Source organism: Natrix helvetica (genome assembly GCF_964273705.1).
Source record: "Natrix helvetica genome assembly, chromosome: 1".
NCBI classification, from domain to species: Eukaryota; Metazoa; Chordata; class Lepidosauria; order Squamata; family Natricidae; genus Natrix; species Natrix helvetica.
In genome coordinates this window covers 260,298,449-260,317,793 of record NC_138548.1, presented here as the reverse complement: position 1 = coordinate 260,317,793, position 19,345 = coordinate 260,298,449, and the positions used below count along the sequence as shown (strand labels likewise).

Here is a 19,345-nt window from a genome sequence, read left to right as displayed (position 1 = left end):
GGATTCTTGGTAATAGAATCCTTGATAATAGAATCAAGGTACCTACTACATTGGTATCTCTTTCTCACTTGCCTTGGAGGCAGGAATTAGAACTTATTTGATGTTGCTTCTTGTGGAAGGGGTAATTCAATCCCCAGTTACGGCCCTGTCTTGATCTGGAGAGGGAATAAGCACTGGCTTCATCAAAGACTCCCTCAATCTAGAAAACTTCCTTCTGCTCCACTATCACCACCACTTCCTCTTCTTCCTCCTTTTGGTGCTTGCCTTCCCTAAAAATCAGAACCCGAAATATGTTGCAGCTGCCAAGTACTGACTACAGCTGTATGGCACAGCTACTGGAGGACCCATCTGCTGTGTTCTACCAGCCTCGGCCACCAGATGGCGTTCGGAGAAGCGCCTGTGATTGGCCCAGACGCGCCTGCCGGTCGGCGGGAGAAATACTCACTTCCCATTGGTTCCCCATCTGACAGCTACACCTATAAATAGCTGTCAGGTGAGTTCAGTGTTGTTCATTCCAGTCAGTTAATTCTGTTAAATAAACGAGTTAGCCTTGATGATACTTCCTCAGTCCTTTCTACTTCAATCTTTAAAACCATCGACATTTCTCAGGGAGCTGGATGGCCTGAGAATGAGAGTGAATAAAAGCTGCTGGTGGAGGGAACCAGAGGATGGGTTCCTACCTATTTGGTCCGGTTTGCCCGAATTGGTAGTAAAAATCTGGCGTACCTTTCCGAACGGGTAGTAATGGCAGTCTGGTTCCCTCAGTCACCACTGCCGTTGCTGGCATGTTTTTTGGCTGGAAAAGGAGGCAGAAACAGTCCTGTTGCCAAGGTAAACAACGGGGGGAAAAGAAATTCCAACTTCAGCCTCCTGGTGCGGCGTGAGGCTTTGGGTGAAGGTGGAAGGGAGGTTGAAGAGCAGGTTGAATGAGGGGTGGGTGGCGGCATTTTTCCCTTCTCCCATCCTCCAGAAGCACTCTGCAGGCTTCAGCAGGGCTGGGGGAAGGGAAAAAAGCCCCCATTTTTGCAAAAACAGAGGTGCTTTCCCCTTCTCCCAGCCCTGCTGAACCCTGCAGAATGTTCCTGGGGGCTGGGGAGGACAAAATGTTTTTCTCTTACTGGATAGTATGCAGGTGCTCCCTTAGCTCCTGCAAGGCTGGAGCCTCCCCCCCCCCCATCAAAACTTTTCCCCACCGTTTTGTTGGGCATGGCTTGGTGAGTGTGCGTGAGTGATGTCAAATTGGCCACACCCACTCAATCACACGGTCACCTAACCGGTAGTAAAAAAATTTGAAACCCCCCTTTGGTAGGAACCCTATTCATCCACCCTTTGCCAAGAGAACAGTGGCCTGCAATTTGCTCAACTGGCATTGCCAGTAAATAACCCCTCAACATTTCATACTCCAGACAACCGGGGGATCTTAATGGACTGGAAGACAGGCTTTTCTTTCCATATCCATTTGCTGTGATTTTATAGCATAGCCTTTATTGTCATTGTACAAAATAAGTACAACCAAATTGGTTTTTGATCCTAGGGTCCAGACATCTATTCCAAATCATTCTGCCAGATCATAGAAACCTCACACAAGCTATGAGCAAGCTACCACCACCTATTCCCTTCATGGCAAATACCAACCTGGATAACATCAGTTTTGAGCCATTATGAAGAAACAGAATGTGGACCCTTGTTCCAGGTTTGTTCATGGCTAGCAAACCGTTTGAAGAGAACCTAGATGGCCGTCAAATTCAAAATGAAGACAAAGATAAAGCCTTGGCTCTAACATTTCAAAATAAAAAGGGCAAGGGTAGCAGGCTACCCCATCCATTTTCCCCCTATTGCACCCAAAGCAGTTCTCTGAACTATAGACACAGATTTTGAAGGAATGAGCAAGAACCTTAAAACAATGCATGGGTAACATCTTCCCCCAGTAGCAAGAGGTGTGGTACCAACACCAATTACTCTCATAGCCTCTATTATAGCCTGTTTCTCTATAGACAAGAGGCTAACAATATTGATTCATCTAGGAATTCAGATAATATCAGACACATGAATCCAAAGCCAATCTTCCATATACTCCTTAGAATTCACTTTGGCAAGATGACTTTGATCCATCCCAGATCATACAAGGTAGCACTCAATCAAAAAGGCCATAAACCACTTTCTGAGTGTGAATGAAGCTGAACAGGTTGCATAATGCAAAAGTGTCTATAGATCCTATTCCATGTTGTTCATTATTACATAAAACACCCCAAACCATTTTGGAACTGAAACAAATGAATTACCATATGAAATATTTAAAAATCTGCCTAAAAACTCTGAGATCAATCATAAAGTGGTTCCAGAAAAAAGATGCCCTGGCTTCACTGGGCTTAACAGGACATTGATCTATGCATCTCAATCTACCCATCCCATAGGAAATTCCTGAGGCTGAAAACCAGGGTCCCCAATGTCAGGTTCTACCATTTGGTTGTCAACTTCCAGAATACAAGTCAAAATAGGCAAGAAAATGGTAAGACAATATCTGCCCTCCTCTGCTTAGCCAAGGGATTGGACAAAAGGCCTCCAATGTCCCTTCCAACACTTTATTCTGCACAGGCAATCCTCAATTTAAAATCACAACGGAGCCCAAAATTTCCGTTTCTAAGAAAGACAGTTGTTAAGTGAGTTTTACCCTATTTTACCACCTTTCTTGCCACCGTTGTTAAGTGAATCACTGCAGCTATTAAGTTAATAACACAGCTGTTAAGTGAATCTAGCTTCCCCATTGACTTTGCTTATCAGAAGGTTGCAAATGTGATCACATGACCCCGGGACTCTGAAACCATCATAAGTACGAGGCAGTTACCAAGTCCGAATTTTGATCACGTGACTATTGGGATGGTGCAACAGCCAAAAGTATGAAAATGAGTACTAAGTCACTTTTTCCAGGGCTGTTGTAACTTCAAGCAATCACTAAATGAATGGTTGTCAAGGACTACCTGTATTCTGTATTTTGAGGGCAACTCAGATCACAGGGAATATACGTATACACCTATCTAGACAACCTAGTTACAATATTTGATCTGCATTGACTGAACCAGAAAAAAGAACATCCAAAGCATAATGCAGACCTTTAGGGACCTGGATGTAGAGGGCACAGAGAATGACCTTGAAGGATAGTGGGAAAACAGCAAATAAGCATGCTTAAGCCTATTTTAAGAAGCAAACTTAAGAAAATATCTCAAACAGGGCCCTGCCTAATAATGTGAGAGAGGAGGGGAACAGATTTAGTCTTGCAGGATTATGTAACTATAGCTGTTCTACTAAAATTAGTTTCAGACCCCTATCACATTTGTTTCTTACTCTGGTCTACCGGTTTCCAGATCAACAAAGAGAAGAACGCATTCAGCCACCATGGTGCCTATGACACAATAGGCACTATTTTAAATGCTAAAATGGCCTGCTCTCTCTGTCAAAGGAGAGAAAGGAGATTATCTAGCAGTTATTAATTCACTGAACCAGCTGTCCAGAATTCCTATCTGAAGTGGGACATGCGGTCTTCTCACTAGGTCCAATACTCCACCTCAAGGGAAGTAGGTAAAGGTTATACACTGCCAAGATTGAGTAGTCTAAGAATCTAGACAAAGAAGAAAATCCAACTCCACATGCATTTCCTGGCATAATATAGCAATAAATCAGGATAACTAATAAAAATGTGTATCAATATCTTGGCAAAATATGTCTAGAAAATCAAAAACGTAGGAGAAAGGGGGTTCAGCTGCTAAAATCTGGATCCTGAAAATGAATGAGGTGAAATACCCATAGCTCTTGATCTTGAAAAGAGTTGTGCTTGAACCTGCTGCTTCCCATGCAAACCCGCACAAAATATTGGGACTGGGTCACATCTTGACAGCATCAATTGTCCAGAGTTGAGATTTACAGCATGATAATGATACTTGATCCCAAACTAGGAGAGGACCTCACCTGGAAGTTTGCTGGGAAGCAGCCAGCTTGGCGGGGAGGAGGGCTCAAGTGCAAAGTTAATCTGGAGTCACTGTGTAACTACAAAAGAGCTAGAACCCCCACCCCAAGTTCCTTGCAGCCTTTTCCCTTTGTTCCCAAGAGAAGGCTGCCAGTCTGGGGAGATTCCTGTAGAACATAATAAAGTACTTAGCTCGAACCCTTCATGGATAAGTCTTCTTGTTCCTGCCTGACAAGTTTCATGTCTATGTTACATAGTCAAGGTAACTGTGTGAGCACTGAGGCACCCTATATGTCATTCAACTACAGCAGTGATGAGTGTACAATTAGAAGACCCAAAGGTCCATGTTAGAGATAAATCTTCCTGGAGAAAATCCATCTAACTGACCACTGTTAATGCCAACCTGACAGCACATAATCAATTAATCAGTTACACGCAGAATATTGCTTTGGGAAAATTAAAATTGGCCTATACAATTCTTAAGTAAACCCAAAGCTAAAGGGAAAAAAGTCTATGAGAAGGATGAGAAAACAGGATACAGATAGTCCTCGCAACCACAGTTGAGCCCAAAATTTCTGTTGTTAAGTGAGATATTTGTTAAGCGAGTTTTACAACATTCCCTGTTACAATTGTTAAGTAAATCACTGTGGTTGTAAAGTTAAAAACCCAGTTGTTAAGTGAGTCTGGCTTCCCCGTTGACTTTGCTTGTCAAAAGGTTGCAAAAGGTGAACCTTGGGAGTCTGCAACCATCATACAGTAAATATGAACCAGGTGCCAAATATCTGAATTTTGATCACACGATTATGAGGATGTTGCAAAGGGCATAACTCTGAAAAACAGTCACAAGTCACTTTTTTCAGTGATGTTGTAACGTTGAACAGCCACTAAGTGAACTTTTTAAAGTCGATGATTACCTGTTCTATGGACCCAGTTGGTATGGTAGCAAGTGTCAGACCCAATTCTGTCCCAAATTAAGGGCTATCCTGTTACCTGTGTTTCCCCCAAAATAGGTCCTGGTCTTATTTTTATTTTGGGTGCCAAAATAAGCACTAGGGCTTATTTTTAGGGGTGTATTATTTTTCCCCATGTATGGGAGGCCTACTTATGCTTGCTCGCAGTGGTGCAGGAGGCCATGTGGCATGCCAGCGCCACTGCAAGGCAGGGGGAGATGGAACTGCCCCACATGCCCTGCACCGGGTACCTCAAGGCCCCACAGCCAGGCTACCCACACCACAATACTTGCCTCGCCTTATGGCCATGGCACCAGCAGCCCCATCCAGTAGGACCCCGTGTGACCATCAGCCCACTTCTTCTGCTTGCAGCCAGAACGGAGCAGGAGGATGAACAACGTAACAGTGCTGCGACCACAAGGCAAGGCAGGTGGAGTTGCCCCACATACCAGCTTACCTCAGGACCACCACAACCACGCCATCCATGCTTCAACACTTGCCTCGCCTCACAGCTATGGCACTAACATACCACTTGGCCTCCTGCATCATTGCTGCCATCAGTAAGCAGAAGAAGTAGGCATGTGGGCTTCTGCTGCTGGCTGCTGGTGCTACTGATGTGAGGCAGGTATTGGGGCATGAGGGACAGCTCCACCACCATCCCACCTTTTGGCTGCGCACTGCAAGCAACCAGACAGAATGGGTGGGTTGCCAGTTATGCAGGCTCTTAAGTAGGACTTGTTTTGGGGGCAAGGCTTATTTTTGGGTTAGGTCTTATTTTCAGGGAAACAGGGTATATCATATTTTTATGCTTAACTGGCAAGCAATTTACCCATCTCCTTGCCTTTTTTCTCCAAAGTACTTCCTTGTGATTTTCAGATTTCTTTATTATAGATCTTATTTTTAAAATCTTATTCTTTGAAGCAAAAATAGAACAGTGTTATATTCAATAAAAAACTTAGAAATATTAGCTGCATCTAAGCTCTTAATTTATTATCAGTTTTGATTTATGCTTTTTAAAATAAACACCAAAATATGTTTGGAGTCTGTAAACCTAAGTGCTTTTTAACTAAACAGTTAAAGAATATTGCTGAGTTATTTGTATTTTAATTATTTGTAACAACTTTGAAATCAACAAATATGGGACATTCTAATTAAGAAAGTATCTTAAAAATGGTTTCTCTTCCAGGACTTGGAAGAGGGACCTTCTTTACTTATGTTTTGTCTACTGCTGAATGTATTTGTCCTTATGGGCAGCCAACATATTTTTTTTATGAATTGAGGTTTCTTTTTTCATCTTTAAATTTTCCAGAACCATCAAGGAGGGATGGCTTTGAAAATGAATGAATGAGGTCTTAAATAATAGCAAATCTGTATTTTATCATGAGATTAACTCAACAAAAGATCTTTCGTATTTACCAGATATCCAGATAACAGATTAAGAGGATTGTTGAGTTCAGGATGCTAATAAGGTGCCACTAACACATATGATATGGACAATTGTATCCTTTTGTTCAATGTTCATAAATTTGTTAATGTATTTTTAGAATAAGAGTAATATAAATATAAGAAACAAGATCTTAAATTATGTACAACTAGCCCTCACTTAACAAGTTATTGTTTAGTGACATTTAAAGTTACAACATATTTCTTCAGAACTTCATTTCTTCTTATGACCCAGTTCCAAAGTTCTGACAGCCATACCACTACCACTGGACATGTGATTGAATTTTGGGCGCTTGGAAACCAATTTGCATTTGTGGCCATTTGCAGCATACCATCAATATGTGAACCCATTTGTTGTTGTTGGTTTCTGGTGTTTACTTCCAATTTCTAGTAACACCCCCCCCCCCGAATACAATTGGTTCACTTAGTGGCCTAACAACTATTGCAAAAAGGTCATAAAATTGGACATGGGCACATAATGACCCATTTAATGACTGCCACAATTCATGAGCATAATTATCAGCTCAATTATGGTTGTAAGTAGAGGTCAACCTGTACTGAAATCTTCAAATTTCTCCTTATACAAAGAAGTTATTGGGCCTGGTGAATAACAAAAAGATAAAGGGTGCTTTTTAGAAGGAAAGATAAGCCCCCCCCCCCCTGAATTTTTCAGTCAGACTGATTATATGCACTCATTCTCTGCTCAATAATTGCCTCTGTATTAATATAAACAATGATGAATGTTATTCCATATGATCAAACTTTAATGCTATGATTAAAAGCTAAATTGGTTCCCTTACTGTATTTTTGATTTTTTGCTTTCTCTTCTTTTTTCTTTCCTGAAGCAGTAAAAATAAAAAAACAGAGCCAGTTTTGTCTAGTAATTAAAGCACCAGGCTAAAAACTAGGATACTGTGAATTCTAGTCCTGATCTAGGCGGGATAAAAAATAAGAAAAAGAGCAAGTATTAGACCCAAATGCTCAAACATAATAAATATTTCATTTGTTTACCTCTCTGATTATCCAAAACATTTAACATACCTAGGAATGGAAAACTCATTTTTAAGTATCAATAAAGGAGAATATTTGTATCTTAGGGTTGAAATGAGGGGTTCTTGGTGCTCTCTTGAGCTTGCTTGTTTTCTTCCAGATGTTTCATTACCCAAACTAGGTAACACCATCAGTGCATTGAAGATGTTAACTAGTTAGGGTTATGAAACATCTGCAAGAAAATAGGCAAGCTCAGAGAGCACCAAGAACCCCTCATTTTTAAGTTACTTATCACCAGTGGCTGCACATATGAAATGTGCTTCCTCACTGCTTGCATTTTGTAGGCTGAACACTATTTTAGAGAATAGGTAGATACAAGTGAGAATAAGGGCAACTATGAATTTGGTTTTTACTAACATTTTCTTGAATGAGATGAGCTATCTGATCTAATTCAGGTATTTTCTTCTCGTTTAACTTTCAGTAGTTCTAAATTAATTTGTTTGGATCAGGTTTTGACAATGGAATTTTAATGAGATTCTGTTTCTATTAATTATTGCTGTACTATTTTGAAAGAGTGTTTTATATTAGCATTTTTATATTATTACTTTGTAATTTTTCTCTTTGTTTTGTTTTGAGATTTTTCTTACATTCTTTCAAAAGTATGCTTTTTTGATATATTTTATTCCCCCAGTTCATCCACTCCTAGCATGTGGTCATTTCTTATGTTTGAAGCTAATTCCATTTAATTTCTATTCCCCGTTTGCTGGTAGTATTAATTCTATGTAGCTTAATAATTCTTTTTTCCAATTTTTTTTATTTTTTAAATAAAAACAAACAAAATCATCCTGCATTACAAATTTGTAGAAACTGTGCCAATTGGTTACAAAGAGCTTTCGTGCATCCTTTCCACCATCATCACCCCTGATTCATATCAAATTATCTATTTTACATCACATATATTTATATATATTGCTATCATCATACCTCATCCTTCATATGACTATAGTTGCTTTAACGTCCCTTTATAACAAACATTCCAAAATTTAAAACAAAACCACATAGTGGCATTCCCTTATCTATTTTCAATATCATCCGATCACATTATACCTTTTATAACACCTTCAAAATAAAAAAGTAATGTTTAGTAACAAAATTTTTAAACCTCTTTTCTTAATCATTGTTTACAATTTATATCCAATTTCCCTTTTATCCTATCAATACAAATTATTACATTATTATCATTAGCAGTCATTTATTTAACGATAGTTTGACTAAGTTTAACTTACTTTTCCCCCTTTTTTCCCCATTTAAATTTTTTACCAAATTTCCTCTTATCAAACCAATACATATGTATACATTATCATTATCAATTATTTACCTAGCTTTATCATTATCACTACTTTTTTAACCTAATGCTCTAATTTTAACTAAATTTAACTAGTATTTTATTACTAGTTTTCATATCTCAACCTGTGTCTCTCCAGCAATAGTGTAGTCCTATTTCTTTTGCCATTTGTAGAATTGATCTGGTTATCTCCTTAATCAAATTTGATTGGACTTCTCTTCGCAACTTGTTGCTTATTACATATGTTGTAAAATCTCGAAACCCTCCATGAGCTTCCTTAATCAGTTTATCTTTGGTTATCAGTAGTATTTTGGTCAAAGTTTCTCTCCTTAAGTCCATCCATTCTTCTCTTTTTCCTTCTTCTATACCATGAAATCTGTAGTAAAGCACCTTTCCATCTATCTTCCCTTTCCTTGTTCCACTCTTTCCATCTCCAACCACACACAGTTCACTGTCAGTATCCACGGTTATCTTGCCTCTTTGTTCATTTTCCCCCTGGGTTTTTAGGACTCCAGCCTCCACTTTTTCCATTTGCTGAATATCTTCTATTTGCTGAGTATTTTCCATTTTTCCATCAGATTTTGCCACATTAAAGTTTATATTTCCATATTTTCCAATCTCTTCTCAATTCTCTCTGTTGTTTCTAATAATTTTTGAATTCCCGACATAATCTGTTGTAATGCTATGGTTTCTTTTTGAAGTCATGTCATCCTTGCAATTAATAAATACTGCCATTCTAGTTTAAAAACAAATCTTTGTTTTCACTTCTTTCCAGCTAGTAACAAGCATCCAGAGAGCACCTGCGTAAACAATCCATGCCATTCTTTATAAACAAGCTGAAGCCTTTGAAGTACAAGGTCAAAATTATCAAAGGGAAAAAAGAAAAAGCAATATTTCTAGGTCTCCAACCTCCAAGTGGCAGTGTAACTTCTTTTCTCTCTAATGTTACTACCCTCTTTATATACCTTTTAAATCTTCTTTATGTTTCAGGCTTAGAAGAAATAAAGTTCTTAAATGAAACCAAATAAAAATAAAAAATCCATCTCAACCAATATTGTAGAAGTAAAGGAAAAAAATGAATCCATAGATAAAAAAAAGAAATAGAAGAAGAAAACCCGAAACGTACACTTTAAAAAGTAAAAAATATTCACAAAACTTCCATCGATAGAAAAAAAAAAGATAACACACTGTCCAATAATGGTTAGTTCCGCTGCTTATTTCCTTTTCTTTATCAATTTAATTTAACTTCAATCTTTTGGGGCAGTCTTTTATAAAAATAAAATTTCCTCACCAGATGAACACACTTTCTCTTTCCGCTTTTCCTTCCATTGCGGAGCTGTCCCGACTTCAGCAGCTTGAGGCTGTGCTTTTTCTCGCTGGCTAGAAGAGATTCTCTTGGATTAATCAGGGACTTTGCGATGTCCCTGAGATCAGCAAGACGTACTCTTCCCTGTCACAGTCTCTTCGGGATGGTTTAGGTCCAGATGGAACATCCAGTGGCAAAAGTATCGACTGCGATCTCGGAGCCCCATCCTACTCTCGCAACACCAGCTCCTCAAAAGCTAAGTAGCTTAATAATTGATAATTATTATAATAGAGCTACAAGCAGATATAAGGTCTCTGTCATCCAGTTTATTCAACTATGAAATTAATTTATTTTATTGTTTTACAAAGCAGGAATGCTTCCTAAGTCTATCAATAATGCCTTTTTTCTTTGACATTTTACCTCTCCCTGTGACAAATCCTAAAATAATTTTTACTCATACAGGAGCCAAATAATTCCTTTCAACTACAAAGATACAGAATCCTCTGCGGCCTTTAGGGCAACATTTCTTATCAAGCACTTTTGATATTGCTTTATGTCTTCTATTTGCTGAGGTAGAATAGATTCAGATAGCTTGTCAAGTAGAACCCTGATGTACTGGCTTAAATTCTGAAACATGATCCGTGTGCAGGGCTGTCATCTAAATATATTATAAAGGCTGTTAAAATCACCGAGTTTAATGTTTAAGAATTTATAATATTTTACTTCAATATTCTATGAATAGCCTGAACAGCAGATAGGTAAACATCTAAGGCATGACCTTCAGACTCATATTTAATCCAGGTTTTTCCTCTACTGTTTTAATCTCTGTGTCTTTTTCTTTTTGCTTCCTTTTTCTAATCAGTGGTTGCTAGAATACAATACAAAAGTGTTGTAACATTTATACTTGGCAAGTGATTCAATGGTGGGTCATGGACTATTGGTTGAAAATCTACAATATGAAGCAGACTAGACAGAACTGCACCTACAGGAGTTACATTTAACCTTCAGACTTCTTGGAATAATTGCTTTTCCTTTTCTACACAATATTAATACTGATTTTCCCCCACTGGAAATAAAAAAGAAATGGGGACAAGAAGTAAGTGGGGAAAGAGAAAAGAACGTTAAGGGACCTGGCCATACTACAGCTGTTGGTATATTTCTCTACATGGCAATGCTTTCCTCAGTAAAAATATTCCCAAGTTTATTCTGAGGTACCAGTATGTCATCAAAAAGAGAGGATCAAAGACAAAGACAAAAAAAATCGAAAAAGACTGATACTAAAGCAGCCACTCCATACTCATATTAGTTCAATAGAAGAGAAGCTACCTTAATCAGTTTGAAATAGAAATAAAATATAAGATAAAAAGAACTAAAAAATATGTTGGAAACTTGTGTAATATCTTAGTTGTCTGCGGTCACAGGTTGGAAGGGATCTTGGAAGGCTTCTCTTCTTTAGGCTAAAAATTCCCTGCTTCTTTAGCTGTTCTTCATAGGATTTAGTCTTCACACCTTTTACCATCTTTGTTGTCCTTCTCTACACTCTTTCAACATCCCCGTTGTATTATGACAACCAAACCCGAACAAAGGATTGCAAATGCAGTATAGAACTATTTTATCCGTTCTCCCTTATAATTCTGACCTCGAATGACAGAACGTTGCAGGCTTTAGAACAGTGAATAAAATAAACAGTTGTTTATTTTTAATTGGTATCTTCAGCTTCATATTTTCTGAGTTCAGGGACATGGTTTCTCTTAAAAGGTTAATTTATAAATTGCACCGGGGGCATGAAATATTGACGCATGTCTGACCAGCTTTGACCTAATCTGGAAGGAAGATCTTCACAGAACAACAGACTCCCACAGAAGTAATTGATGCCTTACAGTTATTTAATAAAGACTATAAGATCTCTGGATTTAGATGACTGCTATGATTCAGTAAGTGTTTAACTGTACAGAGGGTAGGCTGGTTTAAAGAATGCAGCAATGAATGGGAATACAGTTGGAATTGTTACTAAAAGGTTCTAGAATTTTTTGTATTTCTTTTAAATGTTGAGTTTCAGATTCTTACCCTGAATCAAATCCATTTTCCTGGTCTATGAGCATTTATGCCGCAATAACGCTGTGCCACAAACAAGAAGGGACAGCTTCTTTCTACTACTATATTTAAATCAAATTGGAGTAAAAGAAGTATATAATTTACATATATTGGAATCTGTGAGAGTAACTGCTGGGTTATATAAAAATTGAACTAAAATAATTAATTTTGAGAGGGGAACGGAAGACTTAATTTTTTTACATTAAATTTACTATTTTGACATGTTAGTGATATCTAGAGAAGAATAAATTGTTTCCCCTCCCCCAAGAATCAGTTATTACCATTTGTCTTCAAACCCGAGGTCTGCTAGTGTGCTTGTCCAGCTACTTCTCAGAATAAAAGGAAACCTCTTTCTCTTTTCACTATTCAGGCTGTGTAGAAAAGGCTGCCTGGCATTCAGGACACGTCTAGAAACTAGAAAGCTCCTTTAAGTAATAATGCAGGGAAGACTCCCTAATCAAGAAAAAATATGGCCTGGCATACTAAGAAGCTACATCCTGTGAGGAATGCAGCAGGCAGTGGCATTTTAAGTAGATGGCAACGGTGGCGATCAAGTAATATTGAAACATATGATCATCCTAACTTGCATTTGAACTAGTTTAGTTCAAGAAATCTTGAACTAAACAGATAGAGCATGTCTAAAGTCTAAAAGACACATAGCTGACTTCTAGAACATTGCAATAGGGCAGTAATATATGTGCATTAACACATCCTAATAACCATGAAGTTGATTTAAGGAAAATGTTCAGAGGATTGCTGCATTTTTGATCCTTAAAGGCACACATGCAGTACATCTGGAATAACCTTTCAGCAAAACAAAACACAAAACATGAAGACTTAGGGCTCAATCTCTGTAGTGTTCATATGTAATCTTAAATCATCTTGTTAAGGCATTGTGGTAAATTGCTGAACACTACAGTCTTCTGTTTTGTGATGCTAATCGTGAAGGAGTTTATGGTTTCTATATGTATTTATTTATTTGTCTATTTTATTCTTTAGTATATATAAATAAACAAATCAAAAGATAAATACTTTCATATAAATGAAGTTACCAGAAAACTGCTATCAACTATATAATCACTAATACAAACATTCTGCCCTTCAAGGTCCAATTCTAATCTTTAATGGAAAAGACTAAAATATTACATTCATTTTATCTCTGTTGTACAAAGTGCCATATTGTCATAACTTCCTTTATGGAAATCTATCATTTCAGTATGCAATTTTCAACCAGTAAAGAGCATACAGTATACTGCACCTTCCTAAACCATCATGGTCCAAGATACAACAACATTCCAAATATTATTCAAAATGAAATTCTAGAATTCAAGAACATGTCTTAAAAAGAATATACTAATCAACATGTTGGAAAAATGAGTAAATAGATTTCACAAGATTTGCTTAACAAGATTTCCTTAAGGACACCAATCTGAGGAGGAAAAAACATTTTGAAACTCTTGCTCCTGACAGCTTTCTGGTATACTGTAAATTACAAATCTGCAAACACTATGAAGAAGAAAGAAAGAACATCTGGAGGAAGATAATAAACTCAGAGCAGAAAGAGAATTCCACATAGTAGAAAACTTGCCTTGAGTGTGTCTTCCGAAAATTAGAACTTATGACATTATTACGTACCTTTGTTATATCAGCATTTGTGTTAAAGGGCATTATTAATTTTATTTTTTTAAATCTCAAATATTTAGGGACTTAGTTGATGATGTATAATTTTCTCAAAACTAAATATTCTATCAGTTTCCTAATTGAAATGACATTTGGATTTGATTTCCCTTGATCAAATTGAGTGTTACTTTTGTTTCAGAAGAAAGAAAATATGTTTATTTTTTCTTCTAATATAACACAACCTATCTAACTAGGAATATTTTTTAAGTTAGACTATCCCTACATATAGCAAGCTACGAGGCAGGAATGTTCAGAGAGAATTGTAAAAAAAAAAAATTCACAAGATGAAGATGGTCATCTTCATCATGGCAGCCTCTTGACTTTTTTGACCATACCCTGAGATACCACTCCCACCCCCGCTACCAGATGAAACTCTAGAAGTAAAACACATCACTACTGTAACAAAGCATGATGGAAAGGAATAGGCGGCAGCACTAAAGCACAGTCATTCTAAATTGCAAGTTGTTTAACATGTCTGCTCATCTCTGCAGAGTATGAGTTCATCTTAAGAATGCTCAGCAAACAAAGGTCTTTGCTCAGAGAAAGGACTTTTTGTTCTCAAGAAATTGCTAGCAGGCTGGGAAGCACCATAAAACAAGCCCTGCTGCAAACGAGCAAAGTGAGAAGACGTTGCACTACAGACCCGATGTACCTGTTGCACATAGAGATCCAGAAGGCCATGTTCATGCACCATTCTCAAAGTTATATTATTAAAAACAGCACAGTGCGCAAACATTTCATATATAAAAATTGGCACGTGAAAAAAGGCAAGGCAACATCAGCTTGGTACGTATTAAAGAACACGGTTAATTTTCTGCCTATGTTTGTAAGGTTGAAGACTACAGCAGGATTTTAACAACAGAGAAGAAATTTTGAAACAGCATCACAACAGTTTTATATGAAAGATACAACTTTTTCAGTGCTGGCCCTACACATTTTTGAAATAATTTGAGCCAAGTGGAGGGAAAGTTCTATTACAAACAGAATACAAATAGCCAAAAAAGGAATACATGGACTATTTATACTACATAAAGACCAGTTATAGGAGGTACTTAACTGGTTGGCTATATGCATCTCCCACTTCCAGAACATATTCTGTAACTATTTTTAACAGGTCTACAAATGTGTGATACACAAGCAGCGACACATAGTAAGGCACACTGAGACTAAATTGCAATTTACTGAGTTAAGTAATGATTTTATGTAAATCATATATTCAATTCTTGTGTGGTGATGCTAGTAGTAAATAATAACTTGGCCAAAGCGTCTGTCAGCATTAAACTTACTGAAACCATGTTACCTGCCTGTAATCAGCATAGATACATTAAAAATTCTATGTTTTATATATTACATAAATTTAAATCCAAAGATTAAGGCCAAGTAATCTCTGCTTTTCAAACTAGTTATTACTCTTCTGCTGCAACAAAGCCAATGATTTTCAGATCTTCTTCCTGGTCTAGTCATTGGTCAGTGACTATTAATGAGAACTAGCAGGCAAATATTAAGAACAGATGGCAATTAAGAAATCAGCTACTCACCCTGTGAGAACCACCACAAAATCCATCACATTCCACCCATTCCTTAGGTAGGATCCCTTGTGGAAAGCAAATCCTAAGGCAATAATTTTAATTCCAGCCTCAAAACAAAATATTCCAATGAAGTATGGTTCAGTGTCATCCTAGAAAAGATTATGTAAAAAATAATAGTGATTACATTTTACTCCATATTTGCTTCAAAGACCAATTCCCAACCTATATTATTTTCATTAAGCCCAAAACAGGTGTGTGTGTGTATGTATATGAATCATAGTTATATACCGGTAGCTTGATTTCTCTCCCCCCACCACCACCTGTGGACACCCTTGCCATTATTTATTGTAACTGGAGCTGAAGAGTCCAAAATATCTAAAGGACACTAGAGAATTAATTTTGGGGCCCAACTGGTAATATGACTGGCATACAATTACTAAGGAAGCCATAGTGAGGATGGCTGACCAGGATCTTATCTTCTGTTTACACCTAGCTGGGCATGAAAATATTCTAAACATTTTTATCCTACTTTGCAAACATGGGATGGCCAGTCTTTCAAATCCTTTTAAAATCAATCAATTACATTAATGTGGACTCCTATTGCAAATTATGTTTATAAAAGATTGGCACCATTTACCATAGTGGGGATTAAAAGACCATTGGGAGAAAAATAATCATATCACATGATCATATATGTATTTTTTCCACTCACTACAAGTAGTCCTCAACTTACGACCACAATTAGGACTGGAATCTTAGTCGTAAAGCAAAGCAGTTGTTAAGTGAGAAGCTCACATGACTGCTTTGTTGAACAATCACAATCCCTCCATTCACAGTGTCCCAAGGGATTGGGGAAGACCTTAGGAGGCTTCTCTTAGGAGCTAAAATCCAAGCAAGATTTTTCAGACATTGAGTGGAGAGACACTCATGGTGTAGCCTGCACCATGCCTCCTCCCCCTCCCCCGGGACATTCAGTGTTCCTTTTCTTACTATGCTGCCTTTCTGCTCAGGAGTTGGAAACTCTCCTAGCTGAAATCCAGTTCTGATCTTCAGTTCCTGTGCAAAGAGACACACAAATGCAGTCTACTCAGGGCCTCTCCCACCCACTTGAGTTACCCCATACTCCTTACCTTGCTTGGATTTTGGTTTCCTCTCGTCTCTAGGGGTTGGCTGAAAGAGTTGCCTGCTGAAGGATCTTAGCTTCCCTCCTCCATGCACAGAAAGAGTACTCCTTCGGCAGGATGTGGAAATGAAACTGGAATCTTCACAATTTGGGCTCCATTAATGCACCCCATGGAAGAAGCTCACTGGCCTCCATGCACAAAGGGAAACTCCTTCTGTAGGGTGCAGGAATGAAGCTGAAATTTTCAGGATTTTGTCTGTTTCTGCATCCTTCAGCTCCTCTCAGCAAGCAACTCTTCCAGGCAACCCCAGAGAGAGAGGGAGTTCCCTAGGCAGGCTGTAGCAGCTTGCAACCTCCCCTGCCAGTTTCCACACTGACATTCTGTGGAAGTTGGCAAATAAGATTGCAAATAATAGTCATATGATTGGTGGCAGGGCATTTGGCAACCAATCATAAGTGTGAACAGGTTGCCAAGTACTCAGATCGCAATCACGTGACTATAGGAGGTGGTGCTGCAAGATTTTGCAATGAGGAAAGTGCTTTGCAGGCCATAAAGCACACTGAGGCCAACATGTTTTCAGGCAGTTGTAAACCAAAGGCCATAAATTGAGGATTACTTGTAGATGCTTGTCAATAGATCAGTACAATGAAAGTGGTGCAAAATCTCCTCGAAACTTTTGCTTGAAAATTGGTACACTTTCACTTCACACACAGTTCTTATGTAGACTTCATTAGGCAGTACTATACTTTGACGTTGGAAAACAAGCAACTACTGCATTTCGGTTTTGGCTCTATTCCTAACTATATACCAGAAATTTTTAGTTGGCAGCTCTGGTTCCACATAATGGATGATGTTCACGAAGAAAGATAATTTCATCAAAAGATAGGGCAATTTTACTGAACCTGATGAAAAGGGGGAAGACCTTGACATAGGGCCAGGGCTGATGAAAAGAGGCTGCAGTGTACACAGCTGTGTTCAAACCCAGAAAACTAGGGCACTCCTCAGCAGAGATGCCAACTGAAGAAGGCTACGTAGCTGAATAAGAGCACAAAAATGAAGAGACAAAGGCTTCCTGTCTCCACTGCTATGCTCTGAGTGATCCAAGCTTGTCTTGGGTTGATGGGGCTTTCAAATGGCAAGTCCAATCATAGGCTGAACGAGCTCCATTGATTGGGGCCAACAGGGCCTTTCTTCTACACAGCATATTACTCCTGGCTCGGTGACTTTGCACCTAACATTTGTATGTTCTGTTCTGTTCCCTTCCCTTCTATTTTATTCCCACCACAATCAGACAACTCTTGGTGGTATGTAAAAGATAACAACACACACCAAATACGAAACATGCATTCAAGAGTAAAAGTAAAAATAATGAAACACCAAATAGGGGCATATAGCATTTCTATTGCATTATCTAATTATTTAATAAAATTATTGGAAAGCATTCCATATGAGCTGCTTCTGAAGATCAAAAGAGGTGGGCCAGCCTTATTTCCTAGATAACTTTTTCTAAATATGAAGCTCATGACAGAAAAACACTTCCTTTAGGGTCCACATCCTCCCCACTTTCCTGTAATACTGGGAAATTGAACAACTCCCAAAAAACAACACAAGACTGCCACAATGTATTTTGGCCCAGAGATTACTGAGGCAAATGCATGATCACTATAAAGGCCATGAATCCCCAACTTCTTCCAAACCCAAATCCTGAATTATGGAGGTGGAAATCATCTAACTCAAATAAGTAAAAAAGAGCCAATACCAAGATTAGATCTAGGAATTTAGAATGGATTACTGCAGACAAAGAGAAGCCAATTTACCAAGGATCCCTAGTTCATCTCTATGGCATACCTGGCAATGTCAGGAATAGAAAATCCTGGATCAAGAGAAAAATATCTAAAGAACACTACATCTCCCTTTTCCCAACCTTAGCAATAAACTTAATATAAGTTCCTCAAACATTCTGGACACATCTTTAATCTTAAATTCAATTCCTCCCTGTATTCCATTTTGAATATATAATTGTATCATTTATTTTGTAGAAATCCATCCACAATGCCACGTTAAAGCTGTGAATGGGGATCTCAAATCACATGTTGTATTGAGCTTCCAACTACTGAAAATGGCCCTCCAGAGAGCCAGAAAATTTTGCTTTCTACAGTGGAGTTTAAGAGGATAAGAATTATACTCACCAATCGTTCTGACATTGGTGTCTTGTCTCCATCAGGTAGATGTTGCTCCAGAGCAAGGACAATGCAGTTTGCTATGATAGTTGCTAAAATCATGTATTCAAAAGGAGTAAGGCAGGGTTAAGGAAAGACTGATAGACAAGTGGATTTTTAGGCATGATCAAAAAAGGAGTATTCTCAGTATCACCCACTTCTTATGCCAATGCATTCTATTATGAATTCCATACACATCAATGGTATCTAAAAATGTAGCTTAGCATTTAGCATTTAGCTTAGAGGTTTAGTATCAAAAAGACCCATTTTAAAATCAAATTTCTGACTTAGAACGTGTCTGGATATGTATTTCATTGTGCTATCATCATAATTCATTTAGAGACTTTCATTAGGGCGCCTGATCATATTATTTCCCACTTTTGATCCTCATGTGTTTTCCCGTGCTTGATCTTTTTTCCTTACACATAAAATCCATTAAGAATAATATAGAAGAATTGCATATTGATTTTTTATCTGTAGCACTGTGTGGGAAGCATGGTCATATCATATTTTCCTCTTGATTTACTGACATGGAAAAGTATTGTGTAAGAACAGCCTAATGGCCATTAAGCTTGGTGAACTAAAGTCACTGCATCCAACTACGAAGAAATACTACTACCTGTTCCAACACAAAAATTCTGAGGAAGCTGCACTTAGCTGCCTGCAGAAATTGCTACGGAATAATTACAGCTTAAGGTCATTGC

At 38.0% G+C, this 19,345-nt stretch overlaps 1 protein-coding gene across 1 annotated transcript in view; it reads right to left on the bottom strand.

Moving 5' to 3' along the window:
• The window catches only part of CACNA1A (calcium voltage-gated channel subunit alpha1 A), a 215,999-nt gene extending 197,287 nt beyond the window's left edge, over positions 1-18,712 (bottom strand). The window contains exons 1-2 of the mRNA XM_081934727.1: positions 18,612-18,712; positions 15,308-15,447 (exon numbers count right to left, since the gene is read on the bottom strand). Of these exons, the coding sequence (XP_081790853.1) occupies positions 15,308-15,447; positions 18,612-18,704 (233 nt within the window). The 5' untranslated portion in view covers positions 18,705-18,712. The remainder of the gene's footprint in view (positions 1-15,307; positions 15,448-18,611) is intronic.
• Positions 18,713-19,345: the final 633 nt, after the last annotated feature.